Source organism: Vipera berus (genome assembly GCF_964194415.1).
Source record: "Vipera berus genome assembly, chromosome: 6".
Lineage (NCBI taxonomy): Eukaryota > Metazoa > Chordata > Lepidosauria > Squamata > Viperidae > Vipera > Vipera berus.
In genome coordinates, this window is record NC_138208.1 from 45,070,394 (window position 1) to 45,087,807 (window position 17,414).

The following is a 17,414-nucleotide window of genomic DNA, read 5'->3' on the forward strand; positions in this document are numbered from 1 at the left end:
GCAACACAATGCTTAATGTCAAGCAGTTGCTTTTAACAGAATACTGGACTTAAAACACAGGAAATGTTTAATAATTATTATAGTATATATAGCACAAGCGGCAATACCTACACCAGAAATCCTGCTGCACTTGATTAAAAAAAGGAATTCTGGAAAGACTCTAAAGGCAGTAGATATCAAGAGTCAATGCCCTGCTTTTTCTGCTAGAAATATATATTTTTTAAATGCCATAGCTGAATGATGATCATTTTAATCCTTGTAGAAGCTTGTTACAAATGATTTACATGTAGGCAGTCCAGTGTACAGTATATTTACACAACCTTGCAATATATACTTTTCCAGACTGAATTTCTTCTATCTGTGCTAGAAAAAGTTAATATGATTGATATAAAGACTATATACTGTGATCTCATAAATGGCAAGCACATGTAGTGGGGCTGGCTGAAAGGCTTTGCAGGGTAGGGAAGCTGCAGAGTGTGATGGAGGGGAGCGGGGCTGGGAGGGCCTGGGCTTTGGCGGCCTCTGAGGTGGCAACGCTACATGTGGGAGCTTGTCCCGGGATTCCCTGCCTGCCCCACCCCCTTTAGCAAGGGATATAAGCCAGGTGAACAAAAGGGACTCTAATGCAGCTATCAGGTGGAGCGAGGAGCAGAATAGTGAAGGATAAGCATTGTTATTGATATTCCTGGCAATGTTTTGTCAGAGGAGCGAATTTTACAGATATTGAGGGTTCTTGTCCCAGATCAGAGGGTGTATGTGATAGGTGGATCAGGATTTCCCCCATTTTTATGTACTGCTAGAATGGAAGAAGAGTATTCTGGAGTGCTTTCAGGTTGAAAGTTTGCAACTGACAGAAGATGTCAGAGTAGCGGTGATTTTTCTGACTGTATGGGGCACACCTTTGACCAAATTACGTACTTTTTTGGGGATGCAACCGGTGCCAGAAGGGGAAGAGGAGTATGAAGCTTGGATGGAACAGGCAATACAAGCAGTTGAAGAATAAGCAACGAGTTAGAGAGAGTTTAAAGGGCCCTTCTGCAGAAGCTATTAGAAGCCTAACATTGAGCCGAAGACATTTTACTCTGCGTGACTATCTCTCTTTGTTGCATGATGAATTTGGATCGGCCAAGATGGTCTCTAGCTTACTGTTTCGTTTGGAACATGTATCAGAAGAGGGGTGAGAAGCTGTCTGAATATATAAGGTGCCTGAATAGATTATTATATCAGGTTGTGGAGAGGGGGGCGGGATTAGATCCAACTGATTACCTTCATTTGTGTTTCCATTGCTTCCTGGAGCCAGGGTTTTCCCCACCCCCTTGTTTCCAAATGGTCGCTGTAAAGTCATTGACTATTGCCGCTACAACTTCCTGGGGCTGTTAAACAATGCCATGCATTGACTATGGGGCTAGGGGTTGGTCATCTTTGTTCCTAAAATCCCCCCACTCCTTGACGACAAGAATCTGCCACCTCCTCACTTCGCGTGAGTTCCCGCTGGAAAAGACACTTTATTAACACCTTGAGAGGGGAGCTGCAGAGCACTATGGAGGGGAGCGGGGCTGGGAGGGCCTGGTCTTTGGCAGCCTCTGAGGGGGTAACACTACACACATAAAAAGATCTAAATTTAAATTAAATCTAAATTTAATTAGATGAGCAATTGGAATGAGCCTCTCTGCCCCTAAGGCCTAAGGACTGTTAAGCTGGCTGCAGTTAAATTTCCCTGGATTTTTTTTTCTTTTAGATAGTAACATCTTTTCCAGGCATAGCAAACTCTTTTCTATAGATACTGTAACTTTAGACTAAACAGGTCTTCACCTTCTGAAACTTGACACCTTTACAGGAAGGTTTGTGAGAATGAAGTGTCAGATTGAATGGGAAGATTGTCACCAGCATGCTGTAAACATCGCTCAGGTGGAAAGCTCTGGTCTGAATTGTTGTACTGTCACTTGAAACTTTTCTTGATAAATTTAAATATTCAGGGCCCACCTATGGATCTTAGCTGTTTGTTTCCAGGTCAGTTTGTGGCTGAAAAATCCTAACAGGGATGGAGCCAAAGGAATTAGAGAGAATTGAAATAAGATAAACAAGGCAGCGAGCCCTGTCAATGTCATCCAGTGGTGTCAGGGGACAGCCCACAATGTCTTGTGCTATGCTCACCACCCTCTGTAATACTTTCCTATCCGCGGTTGTCGGGCCAGCATACCAAACCACAATACAATGCGAGAGGACGCTCTCTAAGGAGACCGGTAAAAGAAGGTCATTAGCCGTTGTTCTACCCTGTTCTTCTGCAAGACCCTGAGGAAGTGGAGTGGAAGCCAGCCTTTTGTTGGAGTATAAGAAAATCATGAGCAAATTTTGTAACTACAAGCAGACGAAGGTGAAGAAAACATACTAAATTCAACACATAATAAATGTTTCTATCATGGGAATCAGTGGATATCTTTTGCCTCTTGGAGGATTGAAAGACAATGAGGGGCCTTTTTGTATAGACCCCCAAAAAGACCATTTGATTTCAAGTGTTGGCAGGTGAAATGGATCCAGTTGTATACACTCCTAGCCATCTTTTTGTCTTTTTAATCTGGATCACTACAGGCTCCCAATAAATATAATAGGTGACAAACACAACTATACTTTCCACTTTCCATCTTTCATTCTTGTCCATTCTTGTTCTTTGGAAAATGGAGAACACTTAACTATGGTTTTCATAATGAGACAGTCAATTTCTCTTATTGCAAAAATATAGTGGAAAGTGACCTTCCTAACTGGTCTTGTCCATAAGTTGGTTTGTGAAAATACTGTGCTAGTACTTTTACATGCGCTGCAATATTAAAAGATAAATAGATAGGCTACTATTCAGGGAACATTTGTAGACCTCCTAGTGCTCTCCAAATATGTTGAGATGTTAATCGGGAATTCTGGAGACCGTCACTCCAGAGCTCTAGACAGCACCAGGCTGGAAAAGCTGATTTTGATCTACTGTAGGAAGAAATGAATGCATACCAATTAAAACTGTAGAAACATATTTTCCCAGGTGAACACAAAGAATGATTTGTCCTAAATAGAATGCTAAATTGACACCAGGATGCATATTATCACTTTAAACTCTTCTTTATAAATCTGCACCAGAGCTCAGAGAGACTCACTTCTTGTTTCCTGATGGTCAATATACCTGAAAAGGCCATAGAGGACATACGTGGTAAAAAAGAACGAAGACCCATTCCCATTCTGAAGAAATCATCTAAAACCTTGTATGTGAGGGAATGACATAATGCAACATCCGTACGTTTCTGTCTGAGAACTTAAGGGAAAGTTAACTGCATCTTCCATTCTTATAGATCATAAATGAAAGAGGAAATGTGATGACAATAATTTCTCTCCTCTAGATGTCACTGCTCATCAAGAAATAACATTCAATGTGAGTCATAGGAAGCAAAATATTTCTGGTACAAGCTAGTTCAGGGGAAGCAATGATAATCTCAGCATCAGTTTCTCTCAGATATGGTTTAATAACACTGCCTTACTTTGCATTGCTACAGCATAAATTTTAAGCGGATGTATTTGAAAGCTAAGCATTACTGGACACTAGGCCTTACAATATTCACTGATTTAGATATGAATGTTTTCTGTCCTTGACATTACATATCCAGACCAGGGCCTTTTAGTGAAACAATGGAAACAATTCCTACAACACACAAACCCTTATACCGTGTACATACTATTTACACTACTTGTATACTCATACTCATTTAAGGTGCTATAATATTTCAAGGCAATAAAACAATCTCAGCCATTCTTTAAGAAATACTCATGGAATCAGTATCCATAACACAGGCAACTTTCTTTGGCTTTTGTCACCTAGGAAGCATATACACCACCTTTGTCAGCAAACCTCTCTTTACCAGAAGCATGTGGTTGGTGTGACTAGCTTTCTGAGACTATCCTTACCATCTGTAACTTGCTTTGGCTTTCTCTGTATTGAAAGGCAGACTTGGAAATAAAATAAAAAACCAGGATATAGCCAGTACCTTTTTTATTTTCTAAAACCACCTACAGAAATTGGAGGCATTCTTAGAGGGGAAAAAATGACACTTAAGGTTAACACTTTGATTCAGCAACATGCCAAATCCATGTTCTTTACTAAAAGTAATCCTAAAAATAATAAAAGTTACAGGGGACACAGAGATTTACCAGGAAGATGGATGGTATTTGCAGACCCATAGGTACAGTATGGCAAGTTGCTTTCCCTGCCTTACAAAGAGAGAATAATAAACCCTGTCTAACAGGCTTTCATCCTACCTTTCTTGTAGCCCCACTGGTTTCATTTTGAAAGGTGATGGATTGGCAGAAAATGGAGGCTTGATCTCAGTCGTACATTGTCCATGGGGATCTACTACAACATTTAGTACTTTATGGGTCTGTTCAGGTTGGACCATTCTGTTTGCTGTCTTATATTCAGATGGAGTTCTTTGCAGAGGGACAGAAGAAAGGTGTATTTCCTGTTTTTTGTTCTTATCCTGTCTCACAGAAAATTGTATTTTCTCTTTCACTCGGTATAAAATCTGTTCATAACAGAGAAAATAGCTGTTTTTATCTTAAATTTTGAAAAAAAAAGCACATATTGGGTTAGTAATGAACTGGATAGAGGATTAGATACTAATGCAATAATAACTAACCAATAGGCAAGGAGAGCATCAGCAATAATAAAAAAAACATTTATCGAATGGAATCCTTAAATTGTTCATTAGATAGTTTGGTATGTATTATCTGCATCTTGGGTTTCTAGCATAATATTTCACAATAGAATTTATTGGGTTGCTTTTGTCAGGAGGATAACAAAATTGTACTGGGAAATAATTGAATAAGCAACTATTGCAAATAGACTAATGTTAGGGTTAGAGATAATAATAATAATAATAATAATAATAATAATAATAATAATAATAATAATAATAATAATAATAATAATAATAATAATAATAATAATAATAATAATAATATCATCATCTAGTCCAACCCCCTGCTCAGGCAGGGAACCCTATACCATTTCGGAGAAATGGCTGTCCAGTCTCTTCTTAAAAACTTCCAGTGTTGGAGCATTCACCACTTCTGGAGGCAGGTTGTTCCACTGGTTAATTGTTCTAACTGTCAGGAAGTTTCTCCTTAGTTCTAGGTTGCTTGTCTCCTTGATTAGTTTCCATCCATTGCTTCTTGTCTTGCCTTCAGGTGCTTTGGAAAATAGCTTGGCTCCCTCCTCTTTGTGGCAACCCCTGAGATATTGGAACACTGCTATCATGTCCCCCCTCATCCTTCTCTTTGTTAAACTAGACATACCCAATTCCAGCAACCATTCCTTATATGTTTTAGCCTCCAGTCCCCTAATCATCTTTGTTGCTCTTCTCTGTACTCTTTCTAGAATCTCAACATCTTTTTTACATTGTGGTGACCAAAACTGGATGCAGTATTCCAGGTGTGGCCTTACCAAGGCATTGTAAAGTAGTATTAATATTTCACGTGATCTTGATTCTATCCCTCTGTTAATGCAGCCCAGCACTGTGTTGGCTTTTTTGGCAGCTGCAGCACACTGCTGGCTTGTATTTAAGTGATTGTCCACTAGGACTCCAAGGTCCCTTTCACAGTTAGTACTTTTAAGCAAGGTACCCCCTATACTATACCTGTACAATTGGTTTTTCTTGCCTAAATGTAGAACCTTACTTTTTTCACCATTGAATTTCATTTTGTTAGATAGCGCCCAGTGTTCAAGTCTGTCCAGATCCTCCTGTATTTTAAGCCTATCTTCTGGAGTATTGGCTATTCCTGCCAACTTGGTGTCGTCTGCAAATTTGATGAGTTTCCCATCTATCCCCTTGTCCAAATCATTGATGAAGATGTTGAAGAGCACTGGGCCCAGAACAGAGCCCTGGGGCACCCCACTACACACTTCCTTCCATGTAGATGCAGTTCCATTGAGGACCACACGCTGAGTACGGCCTGTCAGCCAGCTACGAATCCATCTGGTGGTGATGCTATCTAACCCACTTTTTTCTATCTTATCAAGTAGTAGGTTGTGATCTACTTTATCAAATGCTTTACTGAAGTCCAAGTAAAGTGACAGGTACAACCTAATGCACTTTTTGGGTTGCTCTTTATAAACAGAGCAACTGTTTATTTCTAATTGTCTGGATTATAAAACTATGTTAATAACAATAAATAGTAACATAATAACAATTGAAGAGGCACAAAATAGCAACCAGCAGTAATAATCTACATCCCATCTATTGGACAGAAAATTATTATATAAAGGTAAGCCAACATGCCACAGCTAAGCATGAATGAACAGAAAGCAATATATTAACCATTAAAGAAATAGAAGAGAAAGAAGCTGCTAATTCCAATGAGAAAAAGTGACATTCACAGGTCGGCACTGCAGTAGTGTTTGAAAATTTAAAAAGGAGATTCATCACTACTTAAGCCCAGAAAAACAGATGAAAACATAAGATGACAAGCCTGGAATACTACAGCTGACAAAAACAAAACCATGTGGAATCTAATAAAAATTGTGTAAATGAACAACTAACAGGGAAACAATTATTTGGTTCGATATATTAGGATTTACCAGTCAGAGCATAACTGTTAGTCAGCATATAAACAACAGAAATTTGCACTAGTCATAATCATCATTATTCTATACATATTTACAATGACTTTCACACTATTCTTTTTCCTGAAAGTATGCATAGATACCCCAAGGAGGACAGCATGGGAGATGGGACAGTTGATAAAAAAATGCATCATTACATTCTGATGCAAAAGCCATGACTTATGTGCTTGTATGTGACATAGGAAAGCAAGTGCCAAAGAGCAAGGTTGGTGTCTTGTCTTTTTTCATATTGCAATTAGCAGCAGGTGCCTAAACAAATGTTGTAGCACTTTGTGTTTTTAAAAATTAACCAGTTAAGGACCAAATAAGCTTATCAGGAGATGCTGAGCTACGTCCATAATTGGGTGTGAAAATGGATTCTGCATATGATTTCCCCCCCCCTCTTCCAATCCAGCTGCTGTGGTTTACCAAAAATCAATTTGTTGTTCAATAGGAGAATGGAAAATCTGGATTCAGTCCATGCTTTACTCTGCCTCTCCTCCAATCACTATTTTTTTTTAAAAAGGCACCATATATTTACAATGCCAATTATAAGCATGTGTTTGTCTGAGGGCCAATAAATGAACTCACCCTTTCAAAAAATGTGGGAAGCGCCCCTTTGAAGTCATCTGAATGAAAACATTACTTGGTCTATGAATGATTAAGATTCGCCTTATTCCTCAATTTGCATTAATTTTGTTTGTGATTAAAAGACTGGACTGTTTTTAGCAAACAATTTCAGCACCAGTAAAGCTTGTTTTGCTTTTCAGAAAGGCAAAAACAGTGACAATGGAAACAAACAGACTTACCATCAGACATGTTACAATAACAACAAAGATGCTGAGAAAGATTATGACAGCATAAAATCCTTCTTTACTCCAGAGTTTATCCGACTCATGCTTGCCTTGGAAAACATTTTTCTTTGACTTATAAAAACATAAAAGAAAAAAAGTAATTATATGGTTTATATACATTTGGGAATCATTATCAGTATAATATAAAGCTTTATCTTCCTTCAATAATATAAAATGCTTCAATGATTCAATACATTTCTATTATTTATTTTTTGCGTCAGTGATTATAAGATAACCCTACCAGATAGATATGCTATAGTTGTGTTACATTTTATTACGTATCTATTTCCCTGTGACACTGTATAGAAGTGAAAATGGGATTTTGAAGAAGGAAAATAGGAAGTTCAACAGCTTTTGAACTTTGGTGTGGGAAAAAATGTCCTAAAACTATCGTGGACAGCTAAGAAAATGAACAAATGGATTATTGAACAAATAAATCCAAAGTTCTAATTTGAGGCACAAACGACTAGGATAAAATTAGTCTGCTTTGGATACGTTATGCAAAGATCCAGCTCTCTGGATAAGGCTGTAATGCTGGGAAAGGTGGAAGGTAAAATAAGAGGATGGACTGCAAATGGATTGACTCAATTACTGTTGAATGGACTTAATGACTGTGGCAACATTGGAAGATCTATGTGGTCACTAGGAGTTGAAAATGACTTGAGATGAGGCAAAGAGATGAATTAATAGGACAAATAAATAAATAAATAAATAATAGATTATTTTGTATGTTTATCTGTTTTATCCATGAAACAAAGAATTCATTGCATTTGCAATTTATTAAAATCAATAACTCTTAACCTGCATATAATTTAAAACAGGATAGATTTAGTTTACCTGAAAGAACCAACCAGGCTCCTTTAAAAAAAAAAAACCATCAGAGTCTACATAAATTGATACTAGGTTCTCATATGAATGAACATAGTTTATGCTTTCCTGAATCAAACTGCAATCCTATATATATGAAATTAAACCCTGTTGAATTCCATGACTCTTGCCACTGGGACTGTAAATGTTTGTTGTCACTTTAAAACTACACTTCTTTTTTGCACACACACAAACACATACTATGTAATATCAAACTAAACTAGAGCAACATTATAAAGCGGTAGTGGACTGCTTTACTTTCAGTCACTCTTCCTCAATTTAACTTCACTGTACCTTACTATACGAAATAAAGAAAAATCCCATATGTGCTTTTTTGAACTTTTTGAGGAAAGGAACTCTATTAATCAGCCCTCAGGATACTGCCCTGATACCAGAGGACCCTCACTTGGTTGATTTCTAACCATGGAATGAAAACAAAGCTCCAATATGCTGTGCATTAGTCATATTTAAAGGGTTACAACCTTTAATGTACTGTTTTAGTGAGCACCTTGGTTCCCTCAGGCACATTAGATACACAATGAATTTAGGAATTTATAATCTAGAAAATACTAGAAATATATTTATTTACTGTTTATTATCTGAGTTTGCAAAATAATAACAGGTCTTAAAGGGAGTACCTATGGATAAAATATTAGCACTTTATAGTAATGATAGCTTACCTCTGGGGTTATCTCTGTAATTCCAAACTGGGTTAATCCTTGGCGTAGGACGTTGATATTAAGGGATCGTAGCACTTCTTTGGATGGGATAGTATCAGAAACTCCTTTACTACTGACTGGAGATATAAAGAGTTCAACACAGTTCCGCTTGCCCTAGCAATAATACATAAAATAAGAGAGGAATAGCTCAAAAAAAACTTTGTAGGAATAAACATATGAATTAATGAAGTCTATATTCTTGAGATTAATTAGAATTAGCTATCTAGAAGTTCAAATTGATATTTTTAATATCCCAAACTGCATTTCAAATATATGGATTTCCTTTCTACTTATGCTATATTTCAAGGTTGGTTAATTAGTGACAATATCACTATTGCAGAAAGCCTTTGGGAAGGGATGAACTTGGGCAGGCAACCTATTGTCTCAGCCTAATTGCAATACCCCTTAACTGGCAAGTAAGAGTGATCTGGCTCATTTTTTTGGCAGACAGGTGAGGAAGAGAAGGGGATATCAGAAAGAGAAAGAGAAAGAAAGGGGTTGCTAGAAAATTTTAAAAAGTGATGTACCAGCAGAGAAAATTCATCTGTTTTTGACATTATTATCAGTTATTTTTACTTCAGTTGTTATTTCCCAGCAGATTTGTACCATAGGAAAAGAAAGAAAGAAAAAAAAAGTCCACTTCTGGTATTGGACTCAATTCATGGCCTCGCCAGGCAAGGAAGAAAGCATGCCCATAGGAATGACTGACCATCACATTAGCTCTTATTAAATTCAGTAGATCAATCACCTAGCTTCATATAATGCTGGGTGGCTGCTTTTTCTATTCAGATTATAGGTAGCCAACAGCAGTCACAATAAAGCTTATCCTAGAAGGCCTGCTGTGATTCGTAGCATTCAGAGCATGAATGAAACTTGTTGCCATAAGCAATGGCAAGCACATATAAATAAATTGAAGAAACATATCATCTATAATGTTTGGGGGGCATCAGATACAAGTTTTCCCAGATTTATGTAATGAGACTTTACAATGGAGGAGAGAGATGCATCAAGTTTGTCAAATATTGAAGAAAAATAATAATTACAGCTGGGGATATCCAGTTTTTTTGAGATTTTCTTACGGTGGAAGATTTTACAGACATACTGTATGGACTATAAATGAAGAAGGAGGTAGTGATATAGGTGTAATATGGGGTGCAATGAAAGCAGTGATAAGAGGTTTAGGGATAAAATATTCTTATAATATAAAAAACAAAAAGAGAAACATATAAAAAGGGTGGAGAAGGAAATTAAAGAACTAGAGAGTAAAAATATAGAAAGTAGAGAGAATAGGATTATGTTAGAGTTATCAGCTAAAAGAAAAGAGTTGAAAAATATTGAGTTAGAACAGGTTCAAAGAAATCTAATTTATTTAAATAGGGAATTTTATGAAAATAGTAATAAAAATTTTAGAACGTTGGCTAGAGCCACACAAGTTAAAAAAGGCAAAAAACCTGATTGGAGTAATAAAGAACGATAAGGGAGAAAGATGTAACACGATGAGAGAAAAATTGTTGATATTTCAGAAGTTTTTTGAAAAGTTATATAAGGGAAAGGGAAAATAAATGTGAATGAAAGTCAGGCATATACAGAAAAGAATTTAAACTGTAACATTCGAGAATATGAAAAAGAAATAATGGAATCACAAATAGAAGAGGGGGAGATACTGGAAGTTATTAATAAATTGAAAATAGGTAAAGCACTAGGGTTAGATGGACTAGGCCAGGGGTCAGCAACCTTAAACACTCAAAGAGCCACTTGGACCCGTTTCCCAGAGAAAAGAAAACACTGGGAGCTGCAAAACTCGCAGGCGCGTGCACAGGAGAGGGGGAGCTTGATTGAAGAGTTTAATTAAAAAGAAATAGAGGCTGCTCTGCATGAGTTCTCTCTCTCTCTCTCTCTCCCTCTCTTTCTCTCTCTCTCTCCCTCTCTCTCTCTCCCCTCTCTCCCTGTCTGATCTTCTGCTCACCTGGCAAGCTGGCTTCATGCTGTTCTGTGACAAGCTGATACACATTTCTTATTGGGCTGGCTCTCTCCTGCCCTTGGTCTGCCAATCCTCTTCCCCCACTAAGTAAGTAAAAGTGTGTGTGTGTGTGTGTGTGTGTGTGTGTGTGTCTGTGTGTGTGTGTGTGTGTGTGTGTGTGTGTGTGTGTGTGAGAGAGAGAGAGAGAGAGAGAGAGAGAGAGAGAGAGATGTTGCTTTCTGCTGCTACCTCCTTCCTGTGGAGACGCAGCAAAGGCAGGAGCCCTGCTCAATAAGCTTGTCGGCTTGTCGGAGAACAGTGTGAGGCAGAAGATCAGAGAGAGAGACAGAGACAGACAGAAATAGACAGAGAAGGGAAGCGCAAGTGCCTCTCTCTGTCTATGTCTCTCTCTTTGCAAATGGCGGAGGAGAACTGGGAGTTGCAGTAGAAGGCTGAAAGAGCCACATGCGGCTCCAGAGCCACGGGTTGCCAACCGGTGGACTAGGCACAGAATATTATAAAAAATTTAAAGATTATTGGTGCCGAAGATGAGGTCAATGTTTAATAAAATAATGGAAGGGGAAATTATTCCAAGTTCCTGGAAGCAATCTCTGATAGTGTTGATAGTGAAACCTAATAAACAACTTACAAACCCAGGATCATATAGACCAATATCCCTTATTAATCAGGATGCTAAGATTTTTACAGCAATATTGACAAATAGATTGAATACATTTATAGAGCATTATATTAAAAATGATCAGCATGGATTTATAAGACAAATGTCAGATGTAGTAAGAAGGGTATTAAATATAGGTTATTACATAAAGAATCAAAAATTAAAGGCTGGTTTATTAGCATTAGATGTATTTAAGGCCTTTGATTGTGTGGAATGGCCTACACTGAAGATATTAATAGAGAAGTTAGGCTTTGGAAAATTTTTTAGAAAGGTGATAAATCAACTATACTCAGAGAATAAGGTGAGAATAGTTATAAATGATGGTGTTACAGCGACAATAACCTTAAGCCGGGGAACGAGACAGGGTTGCCCCTTATCCCCAGTTCTATTTGCATTATTGATGGAGGTTTTGACGGTGAGACCAGCACAGAGCCTGGTAGGGAACAGCGTTCCCCCCACTCGGTCTGCCTAGCAAGCCACGCTGGAGACCACCCTGCCCTGAGGATCAGTCCCAGGGACTACGAAGAAGCCAGCAGCATGAGGCAACATGAGCCACGAGCCACAAAGACTTCTCACCATGGCGAAGGTCGGAAAGCTCGAAGAATTCGATGTGACGCACCTGGAGAGGTGGTCATCCTACATTTCCCGCATAGAAAACTACCTGTGTGCAAATCAAGTCAGCGAAGATGGGCTGAAGGCTGTGACCCTCCTCTGCATGTGCGGCCCAGCCACCTTCAATATTGCAGAGAATTTGGTCACCCCAGCACCGTTGGAGACCGTCACATATGCAGACCTAAAGAAGAAGCTGCATGACCATTTCAAACCAAAGATTTCAGTGATAGCGTGGAGGCATGCCTTAGAACAATGCAAACAACAATCCAGCAAGTCGGTGACAGAATTCATTGCAGTGCTTCGTCAAGCTTCGGGACTCTGCAATTTCTCTGACCTAGAGGAGCGACTAAGAGACTGCTTAGTCTGTGGACTCAGGAACAGAGAGCTCCAACAAAAACTGTTTGCAAAGGAGACTCTTTCACTTCAAGAAGCCTTAAAGGAAGTTATGGCAGATGAAGCCACCAGAGGGGGCGTGAAGGCATTGTGACCCTCCAAAAGTGCACCATCTACAGAAACCGTCCACCACTAGGACACTGAACGAGTGGAAGACACTGACTCCGACCACAAAGTCGACAAAATTCAGTGGCACTACGAAAGAGGAATGAGGCCAGCTGACAAGACAGTTCTGTTCCCAAGGTGTTTGGGCTGCAGAGGCCACCATCAATGTGTGGATTGCCGTTTCAGGACAGCCACATGCCGGGTGTGTGGAAAACCAGGCCACATTGTCACTATCTGTCGAGGTCGCCAGAGGGACTGCCAGCCAGACGAGTCTTTCAGGAAAGGTACCGGGGCCCCGGGGCAACACCAAGTAGGGTTCTGCTCCAGCGCCAGAGCATTTTTTGCACGGGTGCCCACCAGTCTTGGTGGAAGGCAAAGGGAATAAACTTGCTCAATGCTGTTTTGGAGGGGATAAGGGCACAATCGAAATATATTGTATATTGTTAGTTGTTATATGAGAAGAAATATAGGTAATAAAAATGGTCTCCAGGGGGGTGGGGGCACTGTAGTATTTGTATTTTTTATACTGTTTTTTATTTAGACTTATATGTATTATGTTTGTATTATTTGTATTTGAATAAAATAAAAATAATTTTAAAAAAGCAAATAAAATTAAGATAGTTGGCATATGTATATGTATAATATATTGTTACAGAAATAGAGATAGGGATATATATGTCTGTTTGTCTATTTATCTAGCTATCTAGCTATCTATCATTAATATGGTGTACTGGTTATGAAGCTACGCTAGAAGTAGGGAGAACCAGAACAGAAGCTAAGTGGGCAACTTTGCGCCAGTCAGTCTCTCTCCCTTAAACCGAAAAGTTGTATATCCATTGAATTGCACTGAATCAATGTGGTAGATTATAGACCATCATAACCTTCAGCAAAAAGGCTGTCATTCTGCAGTGGATTTGGGCTAATACTATACATGGATGAGACATCCCAGAGAATCTTCTTGTCCAGTATTGTTACTTCTACAGCTAGCAGGTATATAGAACCATTTATTTGTTCAGGCTGGTTGGTTTAATTTGCAGAAGGTGAAACTATGCAATAGTAAGCATGAAACTAAGCCACTTACAATCAGTCGGTTGATATGCACTTGCTGCGGCAAGAGTCCTAAAGCAGCAGCCACTCCTTGGCGGAAAATCCGAAGCAATGTGATATTCAACTTGTTTACATCCATTTGCAGAGTCTGCAAAACAAACCCAAACAGTGCTAATCTTGCAAGGCACACACAGTTCCCTGCTAATGAGTGACCTCCGTGAATTGTGCAAATCGTTTTTCCCAGGATGGCAATGTGTGAAGTCAATTTGCATTTCAAACAGAGAACAAGAGTTGGGGAGTGAGGTCAGGGGTGCAGGATTCCAGACTATTAATGGTTGTTAGTTTAAAGAATGTTAACATTTCCTCTTTTCATAACCTTAAGTTCACCATGAGGTCAAAGAAATTACTTTGGCTACACTCCTGGAGCTTTTATAGGAGCTAAAATGCCAGATCACAAGGTCTTGCAATAGAACTAGGTGAAAGAGTATCACTCAGAAAAATTACCTCTGATTGTTATCATTCTTCATAGAAATAAAACAATATAGTGGATAGATTGGAGCAACTACTACTCTTAGCTGCTTTCAAAAAGCTAAGCATGATCGGACATGATTAGTGCTTGCATAGGTAACCACCAGGAAATCTCAAAACTGTAAACTAGACTGGGAAGCAAAAAGCAAACAAGTGTAGTCACCAAGATGAAGGAAGACTCTACCTTTTATGTTATTGTTGCTAGAGATGAGGAAATATGATGTAACAAAATTTCCACCAAATTTGTGGGCAGATAAGTTGGGGAACAGTTCTTCTAGGGAAAAGAAATATCTTCAACAAATTCTGCCTTTGTATCCTTTGTGAGTATCCTGAGTACTGGTACTAAAAAGCCCGTGAGAGGATATCCCTCGTGACTGAAACATGGGAAGCCATTGGAACTTGATACACATTTCACACATTTCTCTTAAACACTTTGAAACTCAAAGGGGGAAATGCCATTTTTCTCAGCTTGGCATTAATCAATGCTTCCTGCAGTGTGGAAATTAGACAACTGCAGATTCCAACTTGTTTGGGGTATCACATGCGCCTGAACTGAAAACTGGTATTCCAACCTGTCCCCACATGACATTGATTAAGCCCATCAATCAATAGTTGAAATTAGGAGTTTTACCAGTGATTAGCGAGCAAGTGGGGAAATGTCCCCTACCTTTTTAACCTGATTAGGGTTCCTGGACAAAAAGGGAGTGTCATCAGTGTTTATTGCAGGCACTGCTCCTGATTTTTCTTTGCAAGGGTGCAGTAGGCAGCTGAGCTATTACAAAGTTTGGTTATCCTAGGGCAGGGGTAGGCAACCTCGGCTCTTTTATGACTCATGGACTTCAACTCCCAGAATTCCTGAGTCAGCATAGCTGACTCAGGAATTCTGGGAGTTGAAGTCCATGAGTCATAATAGAGCCGAGGTTGCCTATCCCTGTCCTAGGGATATATCAATTAAAAAGTAACTAGTAAATGTAAGTAGTGTTGATTTATTCCCTTAGCCCCAATGAATTCGTGGTGGTGTGTGAGAGTTAATAAAATTATGTTATCATTTTAGCAGGTCAATGTACTCAATGTTTGAGAAGCTGTGGCCTAATTAATTCTGTAGAAGCAACAGATGAAGAACATTTTATTAGAGGAGAGAGATTTTACTTCGGTGAATGACTTTTTGAATCCATATATGAACCCAAATTTAGAAATAGAAACAATATCATAATTTCTATCTTAAGCAAGTCTTCCAATTGGTGCCATCCTAGAATTTTCACCTGACTGAAAATTCACCAATTGGAAGGCTTGTTTAAGATAGAAATTGTGAAGTTGTTTCTATTTCACTTTGTGAAATATATTTCAGCCAGGTGAAAATTCTGTTTAGGTCAGCTACAAATCACTTGGGCCATGTGATTTGGCCAACTTTTAACACCAAAGCATCCCTGCCTAATGAGGCTGATCTCACAGTTCATCTTGGACTGTGGTTAGGTGCCACAAGGGAATTTACATGATGAGAAAGCTTCTGTGAATAGGATTCATTCCACAAACTTTTAAGATCAATCTCTTTTACATACCACTTATATCTTGGGCAATAATCTTCCATGGAACAATAGAAAGAGATTAATTGGTTAGAAATTCCTCAAACATTGCTGGCACCTTTAATTCAACAAAGGAAGCACTGTACCTTCTGAAGCCAGGCAACATTAATTAGTCATATTATGACTTGTTGATCTGTACTGTTTATCATTTTTGGCACCTGCTCCTTGAGGCGAGTTCATGTTTGAATATACTGTACATGCTGGCAGCCGTGACTTAGTAACCCTAAAGGAGAAGAAGACAACCACTCCAGGGAACACAGTTTCCCAAAGCAATTTATTAATCTAGTCACTGCAACTGTTGGCGATAGTTTGCAGGTTTCAGGACTATAGATATGATAAATTATAATATCAGGTTATGCCTTAAAATTTGGCTCATTTATACATGTACAATAAAAATAAAAAGACTAACACCTAGTAATATTTAAACACCTAACCAATTCATTGGGACAGAATAAACTCTTCATAAACAGGGAGAAAATACTTTTTAAACCATTAGTTGGAAAGCAGTGCTTGGTGTAACACGTGCACTTACATGTGCACTTTCTCTGAGATTGATAATCTATTAGAATATAACTTCAATGTAAAAGGCTGAAGACTGCTTAAAAGTAAAATCCGAGAGATATTTGAAAGGGAGCTTACAACATTCAAATTTGATTTCTTCAGGTTACCAAGCAAATGTTGCAAATTTCTGTTCATGACCTCTTGTAAGAAAGCTGCATCATGGAATTCAAATGGCAGCAACAAGAACTGGATGATTCTGTGGGGCTTTGGTGTCCACAGGCTTTTGTGCTTTTCAAAGAATAATGAAAACAGTATAATGATTTCATGTTGCAAACTCTGATCCTTCTGGGCATAGATGTGACATTACAACACAAATAAAAAAGAGAAGAGATTTGCACTGTGACACCATGACACTGCTACCGGTAGTATTAATTTGACTCTTTTGTCCTCCCCATGAAGACTTCTGTTTTAAGCCATGAGCTTATCTCTTACCAACAGCATACTATCTAACATAGAGAAAAAATTATATTGATTATTAAAAATAAATCCTGAATCCTCTGGGAAAAGAGTTTATTGTCAGGCCAGCTCAAAGATTATGACACATAGCAGGCTTTGACACTCTTTGGGTCAGATATGACATGGCCAAGAAGGACGAGTGTTAGGGATAGGAGTAGGGTGTTAAGACTGTTGTCACAGTGACTGCACACTGGCTTGAGATTTTCATAGAGATGTCCCTGCCAGCTCAGATCTCAGTAACGAACATATGAAACTGTTATTTGATATTTTTATTCCACTATACAGTACATTACTTACACTGCATTACATTTGCCTTTGAAATCTATTGACCTAGTTCGAAGAGAACTTTGCGGAGCTGTTTGCAATTATTATGATTGTTATTTTTATTTAGTCTTGCACACAGCATTCATTTGAGA

The 17,414-nt window shown here is 38.6% G+C and overlaps 1 protein-coding gene across 2 annotated transcripts in view; it reads right to left on the reverse strand.

The window, feature by feature from the left end:
• The window catches only part of PTPRR (protein tyrosine phosphatase receptor type R), a gene marked incomplete at its 5' end in the record, with an annotated part of 101,659 nt that overhangs the window by 37,650 nt on the left and 46,595 nt on the right, over nucleotides 1–17,414 (reverse strand). The window contains 4 exons of one of the 2 annotated variants that reach the window (XM_081330352.1): nucleotides 4,294–4,556; nucleotides 7,444–7,560; nucleotides 9,036–9,188; nucleotides 13,905–14,018. In XM_081330352.1, coding sequence (XP_081186478.1) covers nucleotides 4,294–4,556; nucleotides 7,444–7,560; nucleotides 9,036–9,188; nucleotides 13,905–14,018 — 647 coding nt within the window. The remainder of the gene's footprint in view (nucleotides 1–4,293; nucleotides 4,557–7,443; nucleotides 7,561–9,035; nucleotides 9,189–13,904; nucleotides 14,019–17,414) is intronic. The other variant, XM_081330353.1, reaches the window with a different exon arrangement.